We start from the raw sequence: 21,140 nt of genomic DNA on the forward strand, positions 1-21,140 counted from the left end.
AAGAAGAGACAAGAGAACAGCTTGAGGGACTGCAGGATGGGAGACTGAACAGGACAAAGGAAAGAGAGTGATGGCACAACGGAATGAGATAAGAGAAGACGTGGGACACAACGAACCAAGGCCACACACAAAGGACTGAGCTTCAGCTAAAGCTAAAGAAGAATAAATCCTTGGGCATGGAGAAGTGAAAACATGAATAAGGACAGAGAAGCGAGGAGTAGGATCATGCCATGAGATTATAGATCATAGCATTACTTCAAATCGATGGGGATGCAGAGGTCATCTAGTCCAAACACCCTCGTTTTACAGATGAGGAAACAGAGGTCTGTAAGCATTAAATTACTTGTCAAAGCCGTTAAATAGCTAGTAAGTAGATCAGGTCCTCTTCACTGTACTATGTCGCCAGTTGGTCAAACAGGTTTTTAAAGTGGTTTACTGTGTATCAGGCACTCTAAGTTCTGTGAATAAAAATAAAGGCAAAAATGTCTTCTCTGCTCTCAAGGAGCTCATTATAATGAGGGAGAGAATAAGAAAATAATTATGCACATACAAGATATACACAAGATAGAAGGTAATCTCCGAGGGAAGGCTGAATCTTGAAGGAAGTCAGCAGCAAGGAGGCGATGGTAAGGAAGGAAGGCACTGCAGGTGTGGGGGAGAGCAGTACAAAAGCACAGGGATTGGTGTATACACAAGGTAGGGCAGTATAAATAGATCATAAGAGTAAAGAACAAAATGTAGTAGAAGACTGGAAAGGTAAGAAAACATCAGACTCTGAAATGCTGTAAGCACCAGAGATTTTTTATTTGAACCTACAAGTCAAATGGGGGTCACTGAAGTTTAATGAGGGAGGAGGGGGATAACATCATGAGATCAGCACCTTATGAAATCACTGGCAGCTGAGTGGAGGATGAAATGGAATGGGGAAAAGACTTCAAGTAGGGAAACCACCTGGAGGGCTATTCCAATAATCTAGGAAAGAAAATGTGGTGAAGGTCTGTAGGCACTAGGTGAGTTAACAAAGGACACGTTATAAGGACATGTTATAAAGGCAGCAACAACACACTTTGCCAACAGACTGGATACACGGAGTGCAAGTAAAGAACTGAGAACAATACCGAGGATATTGTACAAGCCTGCCCTCCAGAGTAAAAGGGCAATTGAGAAGAAGTATGGATTAGGGGCCTTGGTGGGGGAGGGGTGCAATCTCCTGAATTTAAATGAATTTAAAAAAAGATGAGGTTATTTCTTGAGAGGGGAAAGAAAGATTGGAATTGAAGGCTTAAGGGGAAATGAGAAGTTTTAGAAGAGTCACTGCAGTCCAAGTCATGATCAATATGGGATGGATAAAAGGCCTGTTACTCAGCAGCAAGGGTCCAATACAGACTAAACAGAACACACATTCAGGGAATGCAGTCCATAAGTCCGGATGCTTTCTTCCCGAAGGTTTCACTTACTAGAGAACAGGAACAGAAGAGGCAAAAAAACGGAAGGAGAGCTAAGCATTGATGGGGAAGAAACGGTGGAAGAGCTAAGGGCCTATCAGCTCAAGGCTTGTTGAACTGGCTGACAATTTAATCAAGCTGGCCCAAAGAAGAAAGTCGGACCAGAATAACATGGATGACATGGGAGAATGAGAAAGAATGGAGGGATCAAAAATCAGAATATTTTAGTTAGGATCTAAGAAATCATCTACCACATGGAAGCTAACGTCTCCATGAGACAAGGAATATTAAAACAAAGTCAAAAGACTGAAAAAAAGAAGAAAATGTAAGGTATCGAATGGCCAAAAAAAAAATGACTTGAAAAGCAGATCCAGGACAGAGAATTTGAGAAGTCACTGGACTAAGGAGAAAACATGCTACTTACCTCTTGAGAGGCAACAAAATGAGATGATTTTTTCTGATGCGGCCAATATGGAAATTTGTTTTGATTAACTATATGTAATTTTCCCTTTAGACCTCAAGCAGGGGGAAAGAGTTGGTGTGGAAGGGTGAGAAGGCAGATTTCTGCTTGTTGAAATATATATCTGTGTATGTGTGTGTGTAACTTTTTTAAAACAAATTATTAGACTTCCTGAAAACCATGACCAAAAAAAGAAACAAAAAATGTTTCAAGAAAATCTATAAAAGAAACTATCCAAATTTCTTAGAACCATAGGACAAAATAAAAGTAGAAAGAATCCACCCATCACCTCCTGAAAAAAACCCAAAGGAAAACTCTCAGGAACATTATAGCCAAAACTTAGAGCTCTCACATAAAAGAAAAAATAATGCAAGCATGCAGAAAAGAGGAATTTGAGTCACCACTCAAAAGAAATGGAAAGTTTGGAAATATGATATTCCAAAAGGCTTATAAACAAGAATAACTTACTAGAAAAACTATCATTCTATAGTGAGAAAAACGAACTTTTAATAAAAGAGGACTTCCAAGCAATCCTAATGAAAAGACCAAACATTCCTTTGAAATTCAAACACAAGAGTTAAGAGAAACATAAAAAGAGAAACATGAACAAATAATTATAACTTCCCAATGACAAAACAAAAATGCTTACAATCTAAGATGAGGAGATAAAATAAGTAAACCCTCAGAACTCTATCACCATTGGGTTTTATAGAAGAATTCTAATGAAACATTATTTCTATTATAGCTTGATGATTTTAAAAGAATGGAAAAGAAAGAGAAAGAGGAATATAGTAAGGGAGGAAAGGGAGAGAAAAGTTAAGCAAAATCATCTCACATAATCCCGGTGCACAAGTAGAAATCTACAGAAATAAAGAGGAAACGGTGAATCTAACTCTCATCTCAACTGGTCAGAGGGAAGAATGCACACACATACATCCATAATTGGGTATAGAAATATACATTACTCAAGGGGGAAATAGGAGGGAAGGGGAGAAAGGGAGGAGGAATTAGAGGGAGAATGGATATTGGCAGGAATTATTCCTAAGAAAAAGGAGAGGGAAAGGAAAGGGAACAAGCATCTCTTAAGGACCCACTACATATCCCAAGCACTACATTAAGGGCTTGACAAATATTAGCTCATTTGATAAACAAACTCTAGGGATATAAAAAATATATATATTCATAGTTCTTTTTGTGGTGGCCCCCAAGGGTGGGCCCATGAATTAGGGAAGGATTCAACAAGTTATGAAATATAAATGCGATGGTGACACTGTGATATCACATATAAATCTGACAGTGTCCTATGGTGCTACAAGAAATTATGAAGAGATGATTTCAGAGATGATGGAATATACTACTCACCTCCTTACAGAGAGATAAAAGCACAGACATGAACGATGCAGACGTGTGTTTTATTTGACTGTAAGTGTGTGTAAGAGGGCTTCTCTTTTTTTTTTATTTTTTATTTTTTATTTTTTTTTATTTTTATTTTTTTAACGTTTAACAATCACTGCCATACAATTGCGATTTTATCCCTCCCCACCCACCCCCCACTACCTCCCTCCCTCCCCACGACTGCATACAATTCTGTATAGATTCTACATATACTTTCCTATTGAGTATATTTTCACTATAGTCATGCTATGTAGTCAGACTAAGATAAATGAAAGAATCCGTATAACAAATCAGAACATGATACACAAACAGATACACATACACAAACATGATCTGCTACATTATGTGAGTGACTTCCATATTTCTCTCTCTGAGTGTGGAAGGCATTTTGCCTTGAGGTCCACCATTGGGATTTTTTTTTTTTCAGAAGTTCTTGTGTTATTACAAAAATCTAAGTCTACCAGAAAAAACTCTCACACACTGTGGTTGTTGCTGTGCATAAAGTTCTCCTGGTTCTGCTCCTTTCACTCAGCATCAGGTTATATAAGTCCTTCCAGGCCTCTCTGAAGTCTTCTTGTTCATCATTTCTTATGGCACAATAGTACTCCATTACATTCATATACCATAATTTATTCAGCCATTCCCCAATTGATAAGAGGGCTTCTCTTGTTCTCTCTTCTTCAACTTTGGGGGTAAAAGAGAAAGCAGATTTTTGCTTACTGATTTTTGTAAAAGGGATAGTTTCAGGTATGATGAGTCTAAAATGGGACCAGTCCAGTGGGTAACAGTAGAGTGAAGGTAAAGTGGACCACGAATTCCAGGAACCATAAAATGTTAAAAGAATCAGCAATTTCGATATTGAAGCCCCCCAAGGAAATAGGAGAGAAAAAAAGACTAAGCATCAAAGCCACTGAAAAAGGTAGAAAAATGACCTATGTGCTGGCAGGTAACAGCTGTTGGAAGAAGCATGGCAGAACGAGAATCTGGAGGCAGGAATGAGAAGCAAGGACTATGCCAGGTTTTCCAGGCTCATGTGAGATGTGAGGAATAGGAAAGAGGAGCTAGAATTGAAGTGTGCTGCCAAAAATGTGGACTCGTCAGGGAAAAGCTAGATTTTAGTTAATGGCTAAAAGAATCAGAATGAAGGGGAGACAGTGTCATCTGTTTTTCTTTCTTCTGATGACTGGTATCCCTATCTCACCCAGGCCTGATTCCCATACTGACACATTCTGTTTTTCTGACTTAGCCCAGTTTGCCCCTCTGAGGGCTCATCATAATGGTGCCAGACTTCGTGTGAACAACTGACTCGGAGCTCCTAAATTCTAGTGCTCCATCAGCTTCTACGTCTCCCTAAAGGCAGAGGTTACAGCCTCCTCCAAAACCACCCAATCATGTAATTTCAAGAGTATGGTGAGCTCTCCAGTGAGGAAACTCCTGCCAGCAATACAAAACTGCAATGGGTCATCCACTTTTCGTTTTAGAGCACTGCCTGAGGCACCAAGAGGCTAACTGACTTGCCTGAAGTCACACAGCCAGTATGTGTCAGAGGTTAAAATGCAGATTTTGCTCATTCATTTGGTCAGTTCTTTGTCCATTACCAACTCACTGCCACTCAAAGGCTACACTGCAGAGAAAAGGAATATGAAGACGGGCAGGAGTAAATAAGGATGAGAGCATGGTAGGGAGAAGCAGCAGAAAGGGTGACCCAAACAGACCACAACGACCCACAGACAGTAATGATGACAGTCAGCATTCTGTAGGGCATGTGTATGATCAAATTAGGGGATTGGAAAATGGAGAGGTAAACTGCAGAAACAAAAAAAAAGGGGAAAAGGAACAGAGGATTTCCTCAGCTGGGCAGAGGAAAGAAGAATACATCAAAAAATTGGGGGGTATTAAAAAACATATCAATAAAAATACACTTTTTCAAGAAAAGAAAATCTCCCATTTAGAACATTGATGACTAACATGTGCTTCTCTAATCTAGTCTACAGGTTCTGTTGTCACCAAGCAAGAACAGGTTCTGTGTCCTGTTCAGTCTGCCTCATTTCTACAAGCAGAATGAGAGTCTGAACATATGGGTGAAGTTCTCCCAGATTTGTTTTCTGGAGTCAATACGATATTTCCTCATTCCTGAAGATTTTATAGCACAAAGGTTCCATTTATTATTCAATGAGACTCAACAAACACTTACTAAGCACATGTTATGAGCAAGGCACTGCCTTAGGCACCAGGTGAATAGTCCCTGTTCTCAAAAAATATAAAGAAGTGTTTTGTATTGAACATACAGCTCCAGGAGTCCAGGGTTTCTTTTCAGTCCTCCTCAGTATCGTTTTTTCTACTTTCGACCTCTTGACATTAGTTTAAACTCTTTTATTCCTGCTAGAAATTTATCTCTTTAATAAAATAAAGCAGCAGCACAAATGAAAAGCGATTATTTTGCTTACATGATCTCGACAGTGAGGGCCCAAAGTGGTGGGCTGCCTTGTGCCACAATGCTGCTGCTTTAGGGCCACGTGGCGCACCTCAACCCTAACGTAGCACAAAGTTGTAAACCTGGACAGCAACCTTAGGAAATGCATTGTAAAATAAAAATATCTTCAAAAACCTGCTCAACTCCAGTAGACATATGACTAGAAGTGACTTCCTGGCCTTCTTCTGATGTATTCAACAAGTTCCAACAAGAAGCTGCAGTCCAGCGGACTCCCAAATATTTAGAGTGCTACGGTCAGGGTCCAGGCCATAACAAAGTGCAGCATCATCAAGCGTTCACCTGACCACAGAAAGCATTTTCACACCAAGGGATGGGAAATCTTTTCATCACATATGTGTGTGTATCTATACTTCAGGTGTTCATTCTGACAGGTCACTGCTAATTTTAACTACTGCAAACATAAAATGTTTAAAGGCAGAGAAATCTGTGTTAAAACTTGGTTCTAAAAGCAGACTGTCAGGGCGAGCCAAGATGGCGGAGTAGAAGGATGGACCTGTTCTAGCTCTACCCCCATAGCCCATGTTAAACAAATTCTAGAGCAGCAGAAGCCACAAAATGACACAGTGAAAGAGATTTCCAGCCCAAGACAGCCTGGAAGGCCGACAGGAAACATCTATCGCACTGGGCTAGGAGCAGAGCGCAGCCCAGTCCAGCCCTGGTCACGCTGAATGGCACAAACAGAACAGAAAAAGGTTTCAGGCATAGAATCACGGGCAGCAGCTGCGGTTCCCAGATTTCTCAACCCACAAACACCAAAAACAGCTTCAAAGGTCACGTGGGTGAGAGGGGAGTGGCTTCTGGCCCCAGGGCTGTGGCAGCCGCCACAGCAGCCATGGCTACAGTGTTCATTTTTGGAGCCCTTGGCCTAAAGACCCTGGGGGAATTGAGCAGCCAATGTGGGTCTCAGTCCTGAGTAGCAGTCCTAGGGTAAGAAGGAGTGCCGGCTTGGTGGAGCTGGTGGAGGCTCTGGGGAGGGAATCCTACTCACAGATCCTGGGCAGAAAAGCTTGTGCTTGCTCCCAGACCACAGCACAGGCCAGAAGAGGAGTAAACTCCTCTCCCTTGATTGTGCCACCTTGGAGGAACTGAGAACTTAAAGCTCCCTCCTCTTGACAAAGGATTCAAAAGTCAAGTAACTGGCTGGGAAAATGTCCCAAAAAGGGGAAAAAAATAAGACTACAGAAGGTTACTTTCTTGGTGAAAAATTATTTTCTTCTATCCTTTCAGATGAAGAAGATCTAAGCATACTATCAGAGGAAGACATAAAAGTCAAGGCTTTTGCATGCAAAACCTCCAAAATAAATACACAATGGTCTCAGGCCATGGAAGAGCTCAAAAAGGATTTTGAAAATCAAGTAGGAGACGTGGAAGAAAAACTGGGAAGAGAAATAAAAGTGATACAAGAAAATCATGAAAAACAAATCAACAGCTTACTGAAGGAGACCTAAAAAAATGCTGAAAGAAATAACACCTTTAAAAATAGACTAACCCAAATGGCAAAAGAGGTTCAAAAAGCCAATGAGGAGAAGAATACCTTAAAAAGCAGAATTGGTCAAATGGAAAAGGAAGTCCAAAAGCTCACTGAAGAAAATAGTTCTTTAAAAATTAGAATGGAGAAGATGGAAGCTAATGACTTTATAACAAATCAAGAAATTATAAAACAAAACCAAAAGGATGAAAAAAAAATAGAAAACAATGTGAAATATGTGATTGGAAAAAACAACTGACCTGGAAAACAGATCCAAGAGAGATAATTTTAAAATTATTGGTCTGCCTGAAAACCATGATCAAAAAAAGAGCCTTGACATCATCCTTCAAGAAATTATCAAAGAAAACTGCCCTGGTATTCTAAAACCAGAAAGTAAAACAGAAATGGAAAAAATTCATTGATCACCTCTTGAAAGAGACCCCAAAAGGAAAACTCCTAGGAATATTGTAGCCAAGTTCCAGAGTTCCCAGGTCAAGGAAAAAATATTACAAGCAGCCAGAAAGAAACGATTCAAGTATTGTGGAAATGCAATCAGGAGAACACAGGATTTAGCAGCTTCTACACTAAGGGACTGGAGAGCTTGGAATATGATATTACAGAGGACTAAAACCAAGAATCACCTACACAGCAAAACTGAGTGCAATACTTCAGGGAAAAAATGGAATTTCAATGAAATAAAGGACTTCCAAGCATTGTATTCTAGTTGAAAAGACCAGAGCTGAATAGAAAATCTGACTTTCAAATACAAGAATCCAAAGAAACAGGAAAATGTAAACAAGAAAGAGAAGCCATAAGGAACTCATTGAAGTTGAACTGTTTACGTTCCTACATGGAAAGATGATATTTGTAATTCATGAGATCTTTTTCAGTACTAGAGCAGTTAGAGAAAATATACATATATACACACACATCCATACACACACACATAGAGGGCGCAGGGTGAGTTGAACATGAAGGAATACCTAAAAAATAAAATTTACTGCCTCCTTACTAGGAGTAAGAGAAAGAGAAAGCTAGAATATAGTAAATCATCTCACAAAAAAGAGGCAAGAAAGAGCTTTTACAATGGAGGGGAAGAGGGCAGAGATGAAAGGGAATAAGTGAGCCTTACTCTCATGGAATTTGGCTTAAGGAGGGAATAACACACTCAGTTGGGTACAGAAATCTAATCTATTTTACACTGCAAGAAGGAGAAGGAGATAGGAGAGGGAAGATAATAGAAGGGACAGCAAATTGAGGAAAAGGACAATCGGAAGCATTGTGGGGGGACAAGTCAAGGGAAAGAATGGAATAAATGGAGAGCAGGAAGACAGAGGGTAATGTAGTTAGTCTTTTGCAACATAACTATTATGGAAGTATTTTGCATGGCTACACATGTATGACCTATATTGAATTGCTTACTTTCTCAATGAGGGTGGGTGGGGAGGGAGGAAGGAAGAGAATATGGAACTCAAAGCTTTAAAAATGAGTATTAAATATCATTTTTGCATGCAACTGGTAAATAAGATGTACAGACACTGGGGTATAGAAATCATTTTTGCCCTACAGAGAAATAGAGGGGAGGGAGACAGAAGAAGTGGGGGGTGATAGAAGAAAGGACAGACTAAAGGAAGGGGTGGATGGCGTACATGCTATCCTGGGGTGGGGGTTGAGGAGACATGGGGAGAAAATTTGGAATTCAAATTTTTGTGGAAGTGAATGTTGAAAACTGAATATAGGTGTGTGTGTATGAAAATATATATATTTTAAAGGCAGAAGTGACACCTATTGTGGTGGCAGCAGCAATGGGAAATATTGGGAGTGCTTGATTCCCAGAGACACTAAGTAGATTAAACATCTAGTCAGAAAGATATTACAAGAGATTACTTGTTTATTACTATTACTGGGTAGAAGACCAGAAACCATTTGCAAACTCTACTGCCCATTTTCCAATTCTGGGTTGCAGTTCCAAAGGAAGAGAGGGGTGTTTGTGGTCCCAGGAGAGCAGGGGCCATACCTGGGTGTGGAGTTGTGGTCACAAGCAAGGAGTGCTTTATATGGGTAAGGACCAGAACACAGACCAGGAGAGCAGTGATCAGACCTCTCCCTACATTACACCACTTTGGAAGCACCAAAAACTCACAGTCCCCCAGAACTAGCTGTGAAATAGCAGGACATAAAAGCCTGAACCTCAGAACAGTCACATACATACACACACGCACGCACGCAGGCACACACACGCACGCACGCACACACACACACACCACAAACCACACACCACCATCACCACCCATCAGCAGAGGTAAGCAGAGCCCAACTCTAACATAAAATGTAAAGTTGAGAAACAGACTGGGAAAATGAAAAATAAAAAAGGAACCCAACCAATAAAAAGTTACTATAGTGACAGAGAAAATCAAAACACAAATTCATGAGACAATGAATTGGAAAAAAAAAAAACTAAATGTAAAGCCTCAAAGAAAAAACTGCAGATTGGACACAAACCCAACAAGAATTCCTAGAGAACTAAAGGGATTTAAAAATGAGAAAAAAATGATTTTGAAAATCAAATAATGATAAAGAAAATTTGGGGAAAAGAAATGGGAGTAATACAAGAAAATTATGAAAAGAGAATTAACAGCTTGATATAGGAGGCTCAAAAATTTTTGAAGAAAATATCTCTTTAAAATTCAAAATTGGCCAAACAGTAAAACAGGCACAAAAAACTACTAAAGAAAACCTCTTAAAAATCTCAATTGGCCAAATGGCAAAAGAAGAACAAAACCTCACTGAAGAAAATAATTTCTTAAAAATCAGAACTGGTGAAGTAAAAGCTAATGCCTCTACGAGATATAAGAAAAAATAAAACAAAATCAAAAGAACATATCAAACATCTCATAGGAAAAAGACTAACCCGGAAAATAGATCATGGAGAGATAATTTTAAAATCATTGGACTATCTGAAAGTCATGATCAAAAAAAGAGCCTAGACCTCACATATCAAGAAATTATAAAGGAAAACAGCCAAGATACCTTATAACTAAAGAACACCTCCTAAAAGAGATCACAAAATGAAAATGCCCAGGAACATCACAGCCAAATTTTAAAGCTTCTAGGGTCAAGGAGAAAATACAGAAAGCAGCAGGGAAGAAAAAGAATTTAAACACCACAGAGAGGATAACAAGACTTAGGGAGCAGAGGGTTTAGAATATGGTATTCCAGAAGGCAAAGGAGCTAGGATAAATATAAAAAAAAAACCAAAAACTACCTGGCAAAACTGAGCATTATCACACAATGAAAGGCGGAAAGGGAAGAGAGGAACAGACTTGAATGAAACAGAGGATTGCATTCCTGATGAAAACAATTAGAGCTGGAGAGAAAATTTGATAAAACAAAAGTTTCAAGAGAAATATAAAAAGGTAAACATGAGCGAGAAATTCTAAGGAATTTAACAAGGTTAAATGGTTTACATTACCGAAAATGAAGGGGACACATCTAGAGCCTAAGACAACTAAGGGAGTTTAGGAGCCTACTTAAACTGAAGGCTAAGTGTGAATCTAATATGTTGGGATGGTCTCAAAAGAAAAATGGATGGGTGAGAAAGAAAGATGTGCTGGGAAAAGAAGGAAGGGAAAGGAAGAATAAGGAGCATTATCTCACAAGAGTCATGCAAGGGGACAGAATGGGGAGAATAACTAGAGAGACACAAACAAGACTTGAACCTCACTCTCATCTGAACTGGTTCAAAGAGGGAAGAACAGAAGCAAGAAGAGGGTGAAAGGGTGAAGACAGAAAAGCATAAAGACAAGAGGATGGAGGGAAATAAACAGTAATCAATCCTGACTGTGAACGTGCATGAGATGAGTTTATGCACAAAACAGAAGCAAAGGGCAAAATGGCTTAGGAACCAGAATTCAATATGAGTTGTTTGGGAGAGACACACTTGTAACAGAAAGACACAAAGCTAAAATAAGAGGCTGGAGCAGAATCTATGATACTTCAACTAAAGTAAAAAAGGCTGGAGCAGTAGCCATGACCTCAAAGCAAAAGGAAAATTACACCTCATTAAAATACATACTAATCAGGGAAATGCTGCTGTTGTTATGTTCATCCTTCGTTGCTGAAGAAGACCATGCTATCATAGAAATGATGACATGACTTGCACCTGACTTTATCTTGAGTGAGGGAGGGCTGTGCAGGTCACCAGCCTCACTTCTCCTCCAGAGCCATCTGAATCTAGTGACCAGATATTCATCAGGATGACTGGAGATGACCCAGGATGCATTGGGAGACTTTGTACCTGAATAGACCTTGGCCTAAAGGGGCCAAGGTCTCCCATTGCATCCTGGGCCAATCAAGGAAACTATATTTTGCTAAAAGGTAGCATAGAAAATGAAATCAATATTAAACGTATAAACACCAAATGGCACAGCATTCAAATTCTTAAAACTGAAATTAAATGAAACACAAGAGGAAACACAGTAAAACTATACTAGTGAGGGACCTCACTTTACTCTTCTCAGACCTGGATAAATCTAACCACAAAATAAATAAGAAGGAAATTAGGGAGATAAATATAATTTTAGAAAAATTAGGTGGGAAAGACTGGATCAGAATAAAAAGGAGTATATCATTTTCATAGTTCTACATGGCACCACGAAAACTGACCACGTATTAGGGCATAAAAACTTCATTAACAAATATAGGAAAACAAATATTCAATGCACCCCATTTCAGAACATCAATCATGCAATAAAAAATGCATTCAATAAAGGGTCTTTGAAGTCAAATTAAAAGTTGGAAACTAAATTATCTAACCTTAAAGAATGAATAGATCAAAGAACAAATCCAGAAACAATCAATAATTTAATTAAAGATAATGGTAACAATAAGACAATATACCAAAATTTCTGGGATGCAGCCAAAGCACTATTTAAGAGAAAATTTATATCTCTAAGTGCTTAAATCAATAAAAGAGAGAAAAAGGAGATCAGTGAAGTGGATATGCTACTAAAAAAACAAATTAAAAATATTTAATTAAACAACAAAATAGAAATCGTGAAAATCAAAGAAGAAATTAATAAAACTGCAAGTTTAAAAAACTAAACTACTAAATAAAATGAAATGGACTAGATATGCAAGTAGAAGACTAGAAAAAGAACAAATTAAAAATCCACAAAATAGAAATCCTGAAAAATCAAAGGAGATTAATAAAATTTAATGTAAAACAACAACAACAAAACACTGAAATAAGTCACTGGTGAATCTGGTTTCTTTTCAGTAGCAAAAATGAAAAGGATGAATGTGTAACCAATTGAGATGAAATTAAAGTAACTGACTACATCAATAACAAATGCAACAAAAATCAAATGACTGTGACTATATCAGCAGATGCAAAAAACTCAACAAAATACAACACTCATTCCTATTAAAAACACTGGAAAACACAGAAATAAATAAAACTTTTCTTAAAATGACAAGTAATATTTTTCTAAACTCAAGAGCAAACATTATCTGTAATGAGAATAAAATACAAGCCTTTTCAAGAAGATAAGGGGTGAAACAGGGATGTCCATTATCACATTATTCAATACTGTGCTAGAAATGCTAGCTATAAAAATAAGACAAGAAAAAGAAATTGCAGGAATAAGAATAGTCAATGAAGAAATAAAACTATTTCTTTTTGCAGATAATGGTATACTTAACTTGAGAGAATCTACTAAAAAACAAATTGAAACAATTCACAAATCTAGCAAAGTTGCAGGATATAAAATACATGCAGCATTTCTATATATTACTAGCAAAACCAAGCAGGAAAAGATAAAAAGAAAAATTCTATTTAAAATAACCACAAGCAACATAAAATACTTGGGCTTCTGGCTGCCAAGAACTCCCAGGAATTTTAGGAGCACCATTACAAAACACTTTCCACACAAATACAAACAGATCTAACTAACTGGAAAAATGTTAAATGCATGGGTAGGCCAAGCCAATATAATAAAAATGATAAATCTACCTAAATTAATTATCCAGTACCTTACCAATCAAAAAAAATTATCTGATAGAGCCAGAAAAAAACGGTAACAAAATTCATCTAGAAGAACAAAACATCAATTATCAAGGGAATCAATGAACAAAATGTTAAGGAAGGCAGCCCAGTAGCACCGGCTTTCAAACTCAATTGCAAAGTGGTAGTCATGGAAACAATCTGGTACTGGCTAAGAAACAGAGTGGTGGTTGAGTGCAACAGATAGGTACACAATGCGTAGTAGGAAACGACCATTGTAATGTAGTGTTCGATAAACCCAAAGATCCACTAACTGACAAAAATTGCTGAGAAAACTGGAAAGCAGTTTGGCAGAAACTAGATATAGCTTTTCACAATGTGAGAATACATCTCACGATGTGTACCAAGATAAGGCCAAAATGGGTACATGGTTTAGACATAAATGGTGACATCATGAGCAAATTAGGTGAGCATGGAAAATTTTTACCTATCAGATCCATGAATAAGGAAAGAATTTATGACCAAACAACAGATTGAAAGGGCTGCAGAAAGTAAAACAGATCATTTTTTTATATAAAATTAAAACAGTTTTGCACAAAGAAAACAAATGCAGTCAAGATTAGAAGGAAAGCAAAGAAACTGGGGAGGAAAAATCACAAATTTTTCCTGATAAAAGCCTCATCTCTCAAACATAGAGGGAACAGAGTCAAATTTTAAAAAATAAGAGCCATTTCCCAACCGAAAAATGGTCCAAGGATATGAACAGGCAGTTTTCTAAAGAAATAAAAGCTATCTATAGTAATATTAAAAAATGCTCTAAATCAATCTTGACTAGAGAAATGTAAATTAAAACCTTCTAAGGTACCCCGTAGGGGCAGGCAGCTGTACATAAGAGTATTGGGCCTACAAACAGGAAGACCTGAGTTCAAATCCAACCTCAGATACTAAGTATGGGCAGACGACTTAATTCATCAGCTTCCTCACCTGTAAAATGAGCTAAAGAAGGAAATGGCAAATGCCTTCAGTATCTTTGCCAAGAAAACCCCAAATGCAGTCACGAAAAATCAGACATGACTAAAAGGACTAAACAACAATAAACCATTCTTTCCAAGTTCATTTTCTTGAATGGCCATCCCACTTCTTCATGGAATAGAACATACTCTGAGCTGTCAAATTAAGAATATAACAGTAATGAAGATGTAAATTAAATCAAAGAAAATGGATCTATTCCATTTCACATCTAACTGTCACTCCTCCAGTGTTACTAACATTATTTCAATGATCAGCCTTAGCTGGGTCTCAGGCCAGACTTCGTGCAGATATGTTTTTCTCTCCACCCTTCACTGTTCACTGTTCTGTGAGACTGCTACACATAATCTTCGCTCATTCTCCTCATAACATTTCGCCAATAAGCACACTCTCTAAAAGGATCCACTAGCCAAGCAAATAAAATGCTTGCTGGCTACGGCAATTTCTGGGCTATTTAGGTCTCCTTGTTATAGTGATTGCTTTCATCAGTTAAACTTCTCCAAGACATGGTAAATAAGCAGTCAACATACTTACTTTTGCCTCTATCTTATAATAAATAGGCTGAGTAAAAGCTGTTGTAATAGCACAAAATACTGTCATCTCACCTTTATTCTTTTTTTCTAACTCCATGTTAAATTTAACCTCTAAAACTGATCATAAATTGTTACCAGCTTCTGATCGAGCTACATACAGACAGCAGATTCTGAAATAATAAACATTTCCAATCAGCTACGATGTGCTCAACTTCATATTTTTATGTAATGCTGTTCAGTGTTTAACATGTGCAGGTGAAAAGAACATCTATAACTAAGGAGAAATTACTAATTTGCCAAAGCATAAATATATTATGAAAGTGTTTTAAATGCCTTGATTAGAAGCTATTACTATAGGAATACAATGTATTCTTAATTTAAAAGTCATCAAATTTTCATCCCAAATATTATGGAGTAAAAGAAGCATTTCAACCTTAAACTTTCATGAATTTATGTGGGATATGTACAATTTAGGTTAGGAAAAAAAGTTTTCAGACTTCTCTAAAAATAATTTGAATGTAAGGATTTTTTTCCCAGAATTTTCCCAGATAATTGTTATCTGTTAGTTACTTTAGTTTGTTTGATTTGCGTTTACAAAAACAACAACAAAATATTTTTCACCTTTAATTAACACACAACATCCACAAGAGTAGACGAAAAAAAAAATCCTAAGTAGGTAAGCCTACTTCTTTCTGAAACAATGTGGACTTTGACATGAGTCATTTCTTTTGTTTTTTAAACAAATAACCGCAATTTTTATTTGGATGCCATGTTCACAATGTTACAATTCTGAGGATAAATCTTTTCTTTAAAAGCTATGATTCCATAATAAAAAACCAAAGAATAAGTGATACTTTCACAAGAAAAATTTTTTAAACAAAATAAAAGGAGTATAGGACCCAAAATCCTGCAATTTACACCATTTCTCCTCAGGTTTGAGTTTTCCTCAAGAGGCACATGCTGGACTATTCATTTGGATCACCGGGTCACAGATTTAGTGCTGGAAGGAACCTTACAAGTAATTCAGTCTCAGATTTCATGGTCTCAGGACCCCTCACATGTTCAAAAATTTCTGAGGACTCTCCCTAAAGAGCTTTTGTTTATATCGGTCATATCCACCAGTCTTTACCATATTAGAAATGAAAACATCTTAGTATTACTATGAAAATAAGGATCTCAGGGATCTCTCGGACCACACTTTAAGAATTCATGATTTAGTTCACACCCCACCCCAAATACTACAAATGAGAAAACTAAGACTCAAAATAGTTAAGGTCACATAAATAGTAAGCAGCAGAGTCAGGATTTAAAATCCAACCCTCTTTTCTATCACACCAAACATAGCGTTACCGTTGTGGTAGGGGAAGCCTTCTCACACCGAGTTTGCTAAAAATTGTCCATACTCATATCTGATATATTCTAAGTTTCTCATAGCATTTCTTCCCTATAGTTAGAATTAAAACCATCAAGTTCTTTCTTCCCCAGATCTCCATAGACTATGTTAGCAGATTGACTGATGGCCTTAAATGGGCTTCTTTTATAGAATAAGGAAGAATTAGAAGTGGGGAAAGGAGGAAGAATTTAATACCAAATGCCCCAGGCACTTGGAAATTTACTATATTTCTAAAGCCTCTCAAGAAAGGTAAATCCATAACCATTCATTTAGCCCAATTCAGTGTTGGGTACACTGATGGAAAGCTCTCTTTTATCTCTAACCCCTTGTTAAATATAAACTCATTTCCTCTTTTCTTATCCTCTGGGAAGATGGAAAACAGTTGGTCACCATTTGTTCTTATACTGCAATAATACAATATATTGTATATAATAATAATACAATATATTCCCATAATGGGAAGGACCAATAGTCCAGCTATTCTAATATTTTGTGTCTGATGGTAATACCAAAGAATAATTTGTGGGAGAGCATGGTTACATATATTTATCTATATATACCTATATAGATATCTTTCAGTCATATCAATATGTAAATTACAGTTTGCCTTAATTTATTTTTAGCCTGGCACTCATGAAATAGTTTATATCAACCCAGGAGTTACTTAAAATTTTTTTTTTTGCCCAATTACCCCTTTAACTAGTCATATAAATTAATTTGTGTAAATGCGCAATGTAGTGTGTGAAGTATTAGTACTTCCTTTGTTGGTTTAAATCTATATTCTGTCCCTTATTTTTAGTATTATACTGAGATTCTAAATAATATAAACAATTTTTCCAATTATTTATTAGAAGTTATTGCAAGTTCAGCTTTGTGGCTGCTGAGCTTTTTCAGTCTTACCTGACATGTTGTGACCCCATTTGGAGTTTTCTTAGAAAAGATACTAGAGTGCTTTGCCATTTCCTTTTCTAGTTCATTTTACAGAAGATAAAATGTAGGCAAGCAGGGTTAAGAGACTTGACCCGGTTCAGACAGGTAGTACGTGTCTGAGGGATGGCTCAGGAGGAGAAGTGAGGCTGGTGACTTGCACAGCACTCCCTCACTCAAAACAAAGTCAAGAGAAAGTCATGTCATCATTTCTATGATGTCATGATTCTCTTTGAAAACAAAGGACAAATACAACCTGTGAGTAGACTAAGCTGCCTAAATGGGGACTCAGCCATCTGAGCAACTCAGCTCATCAACCTAGCCCTCTCCCTTTTCCTTCTCTCCCAAAGAAGGTAAATTTTGGTTGCCAGAAGTTGATCAGTTAACTTGGGGTACACTGCATTGGCTAGATTCCTTCCCCTTTTCTTTCCTTCTTTCTTGTCTCCCCTAAAACCTTAGACGCCGTGCACCCTGAAGCCCATGGACTGAACAATGAAGGGTCCTTGCCCAATCTTCACTCAATGGCTGTTTTGGAACCTCCTGGCTTAGAGTGAATGTAAATAGTAAGTTTCTCTTTGAAACAACAAGCCTGAGACTCCTGCCCCTCCCAGCATGATTTATCTACTTATTATTTTCTATGAAAGGAGCTATTCCCTTGACTACTTTTTAAAGAAGCCTATTCACTGAATGGACATGACCTCATTTTCAATGAGTACCTGAAAAGGCCTTAGCCTAAAAGGCCAAAGTCTCCCAGTGCATCCTGGGTCATCTCCAGTCATGCTGATGAATATCTGGTCACTGGATTCAGACAGCTCTGGAGGAGAAGGGAGGCTGGTGACCTGCACAGCCCTCCCTCACTCAAAACAAAGTCAAGTTCAAGTCATGTCATCATTTCTCTGATGTCATGGTCCTCTTCAAAAATGGAGGACAAGCACAACAGTGTGTCTGAGGCCAAATTTGAATTCAGATCTTCCTAACTGCAGGCCTGGTGCGCTATTCACTCCAGCACCTCAGCTACCGTTTACAAGTTCACCTTATCCATTGTCTTAATAATTTTGCAGATTTCAATCAAAACTAGACTTCTCAGGCTTTATATTTCCAAACTAAATAATCAAATAGATCAATGAACTGGGAAAACCAAAAAACTAGAAAACCAAAAATTTTAAAACCAAAATAGAAATTCTAAAAATCAAAGAGATTTCAAAAAAATTGAAAGCAAATTAAGGAAACAATTTTTATTAGGTTATTCTCAATAATAAAAAGACTCTCTATATTCCTTTACTCACTTTCATTGCCTTTCTGTGGACATTCTTCAGTACTGTTTGTCTACTGAAATGCAGCAACCAGAGTTCCAAGTGGTATTAAGAGTAGGCTAAGATTGTTTACTTTGTTTCTAAATAATCCTCCTAATGATGTCCAACATCTGGTTCTTTTTGACTAGAGTAGCTAGCACACTGCTAGCATGTCACAATATCCTAGTTACATACGTCATAAAATCAGAAACTTGCTGATTTGTAAGGAATCTCAAAAGTCATCTAGTGCAACCCTTATTCAAACATAAATCTGTAATACTCCCAATAAGTAATCAAGTCTATCAAGGCTCTACTTGAAGACTTCCATTGACTGAGAGCTCAGTAACCTATCCCGCCAAAGCCTATTCCATTTGGACCGTGACTTGTTAGTGTAATCTTTGAAATCTTTCTTTTAGGAAAGAGCTTTAAACCACTTCCATGTAATTTCTGTGCAGTGGAAATTCCATTCCACCCCAGTCTTGCTCTTTGAGGCTATGAACCAAATCTAATCCCTCTTCTGTATAACAAGATAATGCTTTAAATAGTTGAGAACAGCTATGTTGCTGTCCTACCCCACCCAAGTTCTCTCTTCTTCAGGATAAATAGCCCAGCTGTTTCACCTGATCCCTAGTGGCAATTTCCCCTAAAAAACTTCGGCTTCTTAGCCTTCTGTTCTCCAAATTAAACAGTCCCAATTTCCTTAATTTCTCACCAAATACAATTTTTCAGCGCTTTATTTGGATTTATTGTTCTAATGTGAACCCTTTAAAACTTTTTCTCAATATTCAATCTCAAAACTGAGCATAGTTGATTCAAGACTTCATTAATTCAGAATTGATGATAATTCTGAAAAAGGTATGCACAAGTTTTTCTATGAAGAAAAGATTTGCTACAGCAGATCAATATTAAAAATAAGCTCAAGAAAAATGCTTTAACTCCTTAAAAGAACTTTTATTAAGCATCTTAAAGTACCTTAGAAACTATGATAAAAAAAGTGAACATAGAAGGCCTAACATTTTCTTAGCCTAATCACCGAAATTCAAACTACTGTACTTATGTAATAAAACCACACATCTTTTAATATACATCCATCACAGTCCTCAAATATGTATGAAGCACCTAGTACATATCCATGACAGTGCTAAGCACTGGGGAGACAAAGAAGGAAAAAAATCCCCTCTCTCCAAGAGCTCACACTTTACAACAGGGGAAACCATGCAAACAACTGTATACAAACAGGATATACACAAACTATATTAGAGACTATCAAGAGAAGAAAGGCAGTAGCATTAAGAGGGATGTGGAAAGGTTTTCTGGGGAAGGTAAGATCAAGAGATCGAGATGAAGAAGAATAAAATTCCAAGCCTGGGAGACAAGTCAGTAAAAATGCCAAGTGGAATTATGAAGCGTCATATGGGAGGAACAGCAAGGAGGCCAGGGAGAGGAATACACAAGGGCCTATACCAAGGGGGTTCAAGGGTCAGAGAAGGGACAAAGGCAGAATCAACAAGACTTGGCAACTGATGAAATATGATGGGGTTAGAAGGAAAAGAGGAAGTAAGGGGAAAGAATAACAACCAGGTCAGGAGTCAAAATAAATGGTGCTCTTGATAGTAGTATGTAAGTTGGGAATAGTGGAGGCTTTGGGGAAAAGAGAATGCCTTCAGTCATGGACATACTAAGTTTAAGATGTCGACAGAACACCCAGTTTGAGATGTCCAAGAAAGGTCAACAGAAAGGTTAGGGCTGAATAAAGAGATGTGGGAATCTTAAGTATAGAGACGATAGCTGAACCCATTGGAGTTGGGAAAAATCACCAAGCAAAATAGCAAAAAGAAAGAAGGGAAGAGCCTTGGGCATCACCCACAATTAATGGGCGTGACCTGGATGAAGATACTGCAAAGGAGATGAGAAAAGACTAGAACAGGGAAAGACCTGCAGACAAACCAGCAGACTTTTATCGTAGATCAAGTGCAAAATGATAATGACAATGAAGGCCTGTACCAGGGCAGCAGCAGTATCGGAACTAGATTGGATATGGGGGGTGAGAGATAGTAAGGAGTCCAGGATTACACCCAGGTTTCAAGTTGGAAGTACTGGGAAGACTGTGGTGCCCTCAACAGTAGTAGGGAAGGCAAGGGGAAGGGGAGATTCAGAGGGCAAGAAAGTGAGTTCTGTTTTGGATATGTTGAGTTTAATATGTCTACTGGATAGCTAGTCTGAAGTGTTTAAAAGACAACTGAAAATGCAAGAATAGAAGTCGGCAGAAAAGTAAGGGCAAAATCAGAATCACCAACGTAGACATGATCATTACAGCCATGGGAGCTGATGAGAAGACCAAGGGAAGAAACAGAGCTATAAGACAGGGCCCTGCGGGACACCCACGGCGACGCGCACCTACAGCGGCGTGCCACAAATGAGGATCCGGTAAAAGAGCACAAGGAGGGATCTAACAGATGGAGGAAAACCCTAAGAGGGCAGTGTTAAAAAACACTTAACAAGAAGAAAGTACTAAAGACAAAAGTGCTGCGTCAAACTCTCCAGAAAGAGGTGAAGAAAAGAAAAAAGCCAAAGAAAGATGAGTGAGAAATAAAATACTGGGTTACACAATTTATTCCAAGCAGTTACTCAGTATCCCTTACCATAACTAGTCAAAATTCTTTAAATTATACTCTTAAAAAAGAGCCTATTTATGTAATT

General features: G+C 37.8%; 1 protein-coding gene and 1 long non-coding RNA gene across 16 annotated transcripts in view; one reads left to right on the top strand and one right to left on the bottom strand.

Moving 5' to 3' along the window:
- LOC140514441 (TP53-binding protein 1-like) overlaps positions 1-21,140 on the bottom strand; it is a 130,822-nt gene that overhangs the window by 62,835 nt on the left and 46,847 nt on the right. The window contains exon 1 of one of the 15 annotated variants that reach the window (XM_072624812.1): positions 18,435-18,789. The exons of 12 other annotated variants lie outside the window; for them this stretch is intronic. Coding sequence is in view for 1 of the 3 variants with exons in the window: in XM_072624811.1 (XP_072480912.1) it covers positions 17,122-17,128 (7 nt within the window). In the remaining 2 variants the exon portion in view is untranslated. Of the gene's footprint in view, positions 1-17,121; positions 17,253-17,864; positions 17,937-18,434; positions 18,790-21,140 lie in introns of those variants that run through there. 2 more of the 15 variants (XM_072624813.1, XM_072624811.1) reach the window with 2 other exon arrangements.
- The window catches only part of LOC140514483 (uncharacterized), a 31,899-nt gene continuing 28,160 nt past the window's right edge, over positions 17,402-21,140 (top strand). The window contains exons 1-2 of the long non-coding RNA XR_011970698.1: positions 17,402-17,501; positions 17,608-17,711. This is a non-coding gene — a long non-coding RNA (uncharacterized lncRNA). The remainder of the gene's footprint in view (positions 17,502-17,607; positions 17,712-21,140) is intronic.

This window comes from Notamacropus eugenii, chromosome 7, assembly GCF_028372415.1.
Source record: "Notamacropus eugenii isolate mMacEug1 chromosome 7, mMacEug1.pri_v2, whole genome shotgun sequence".
In the NCBI taxonomy this organism is placed as follows: domain Eukaryota; kingdom Metazoa; phylum Chordata; class Mammalia; order Diprotodontia; family Macropodidae; genus Notamacropus; species Notamacropus eugenii.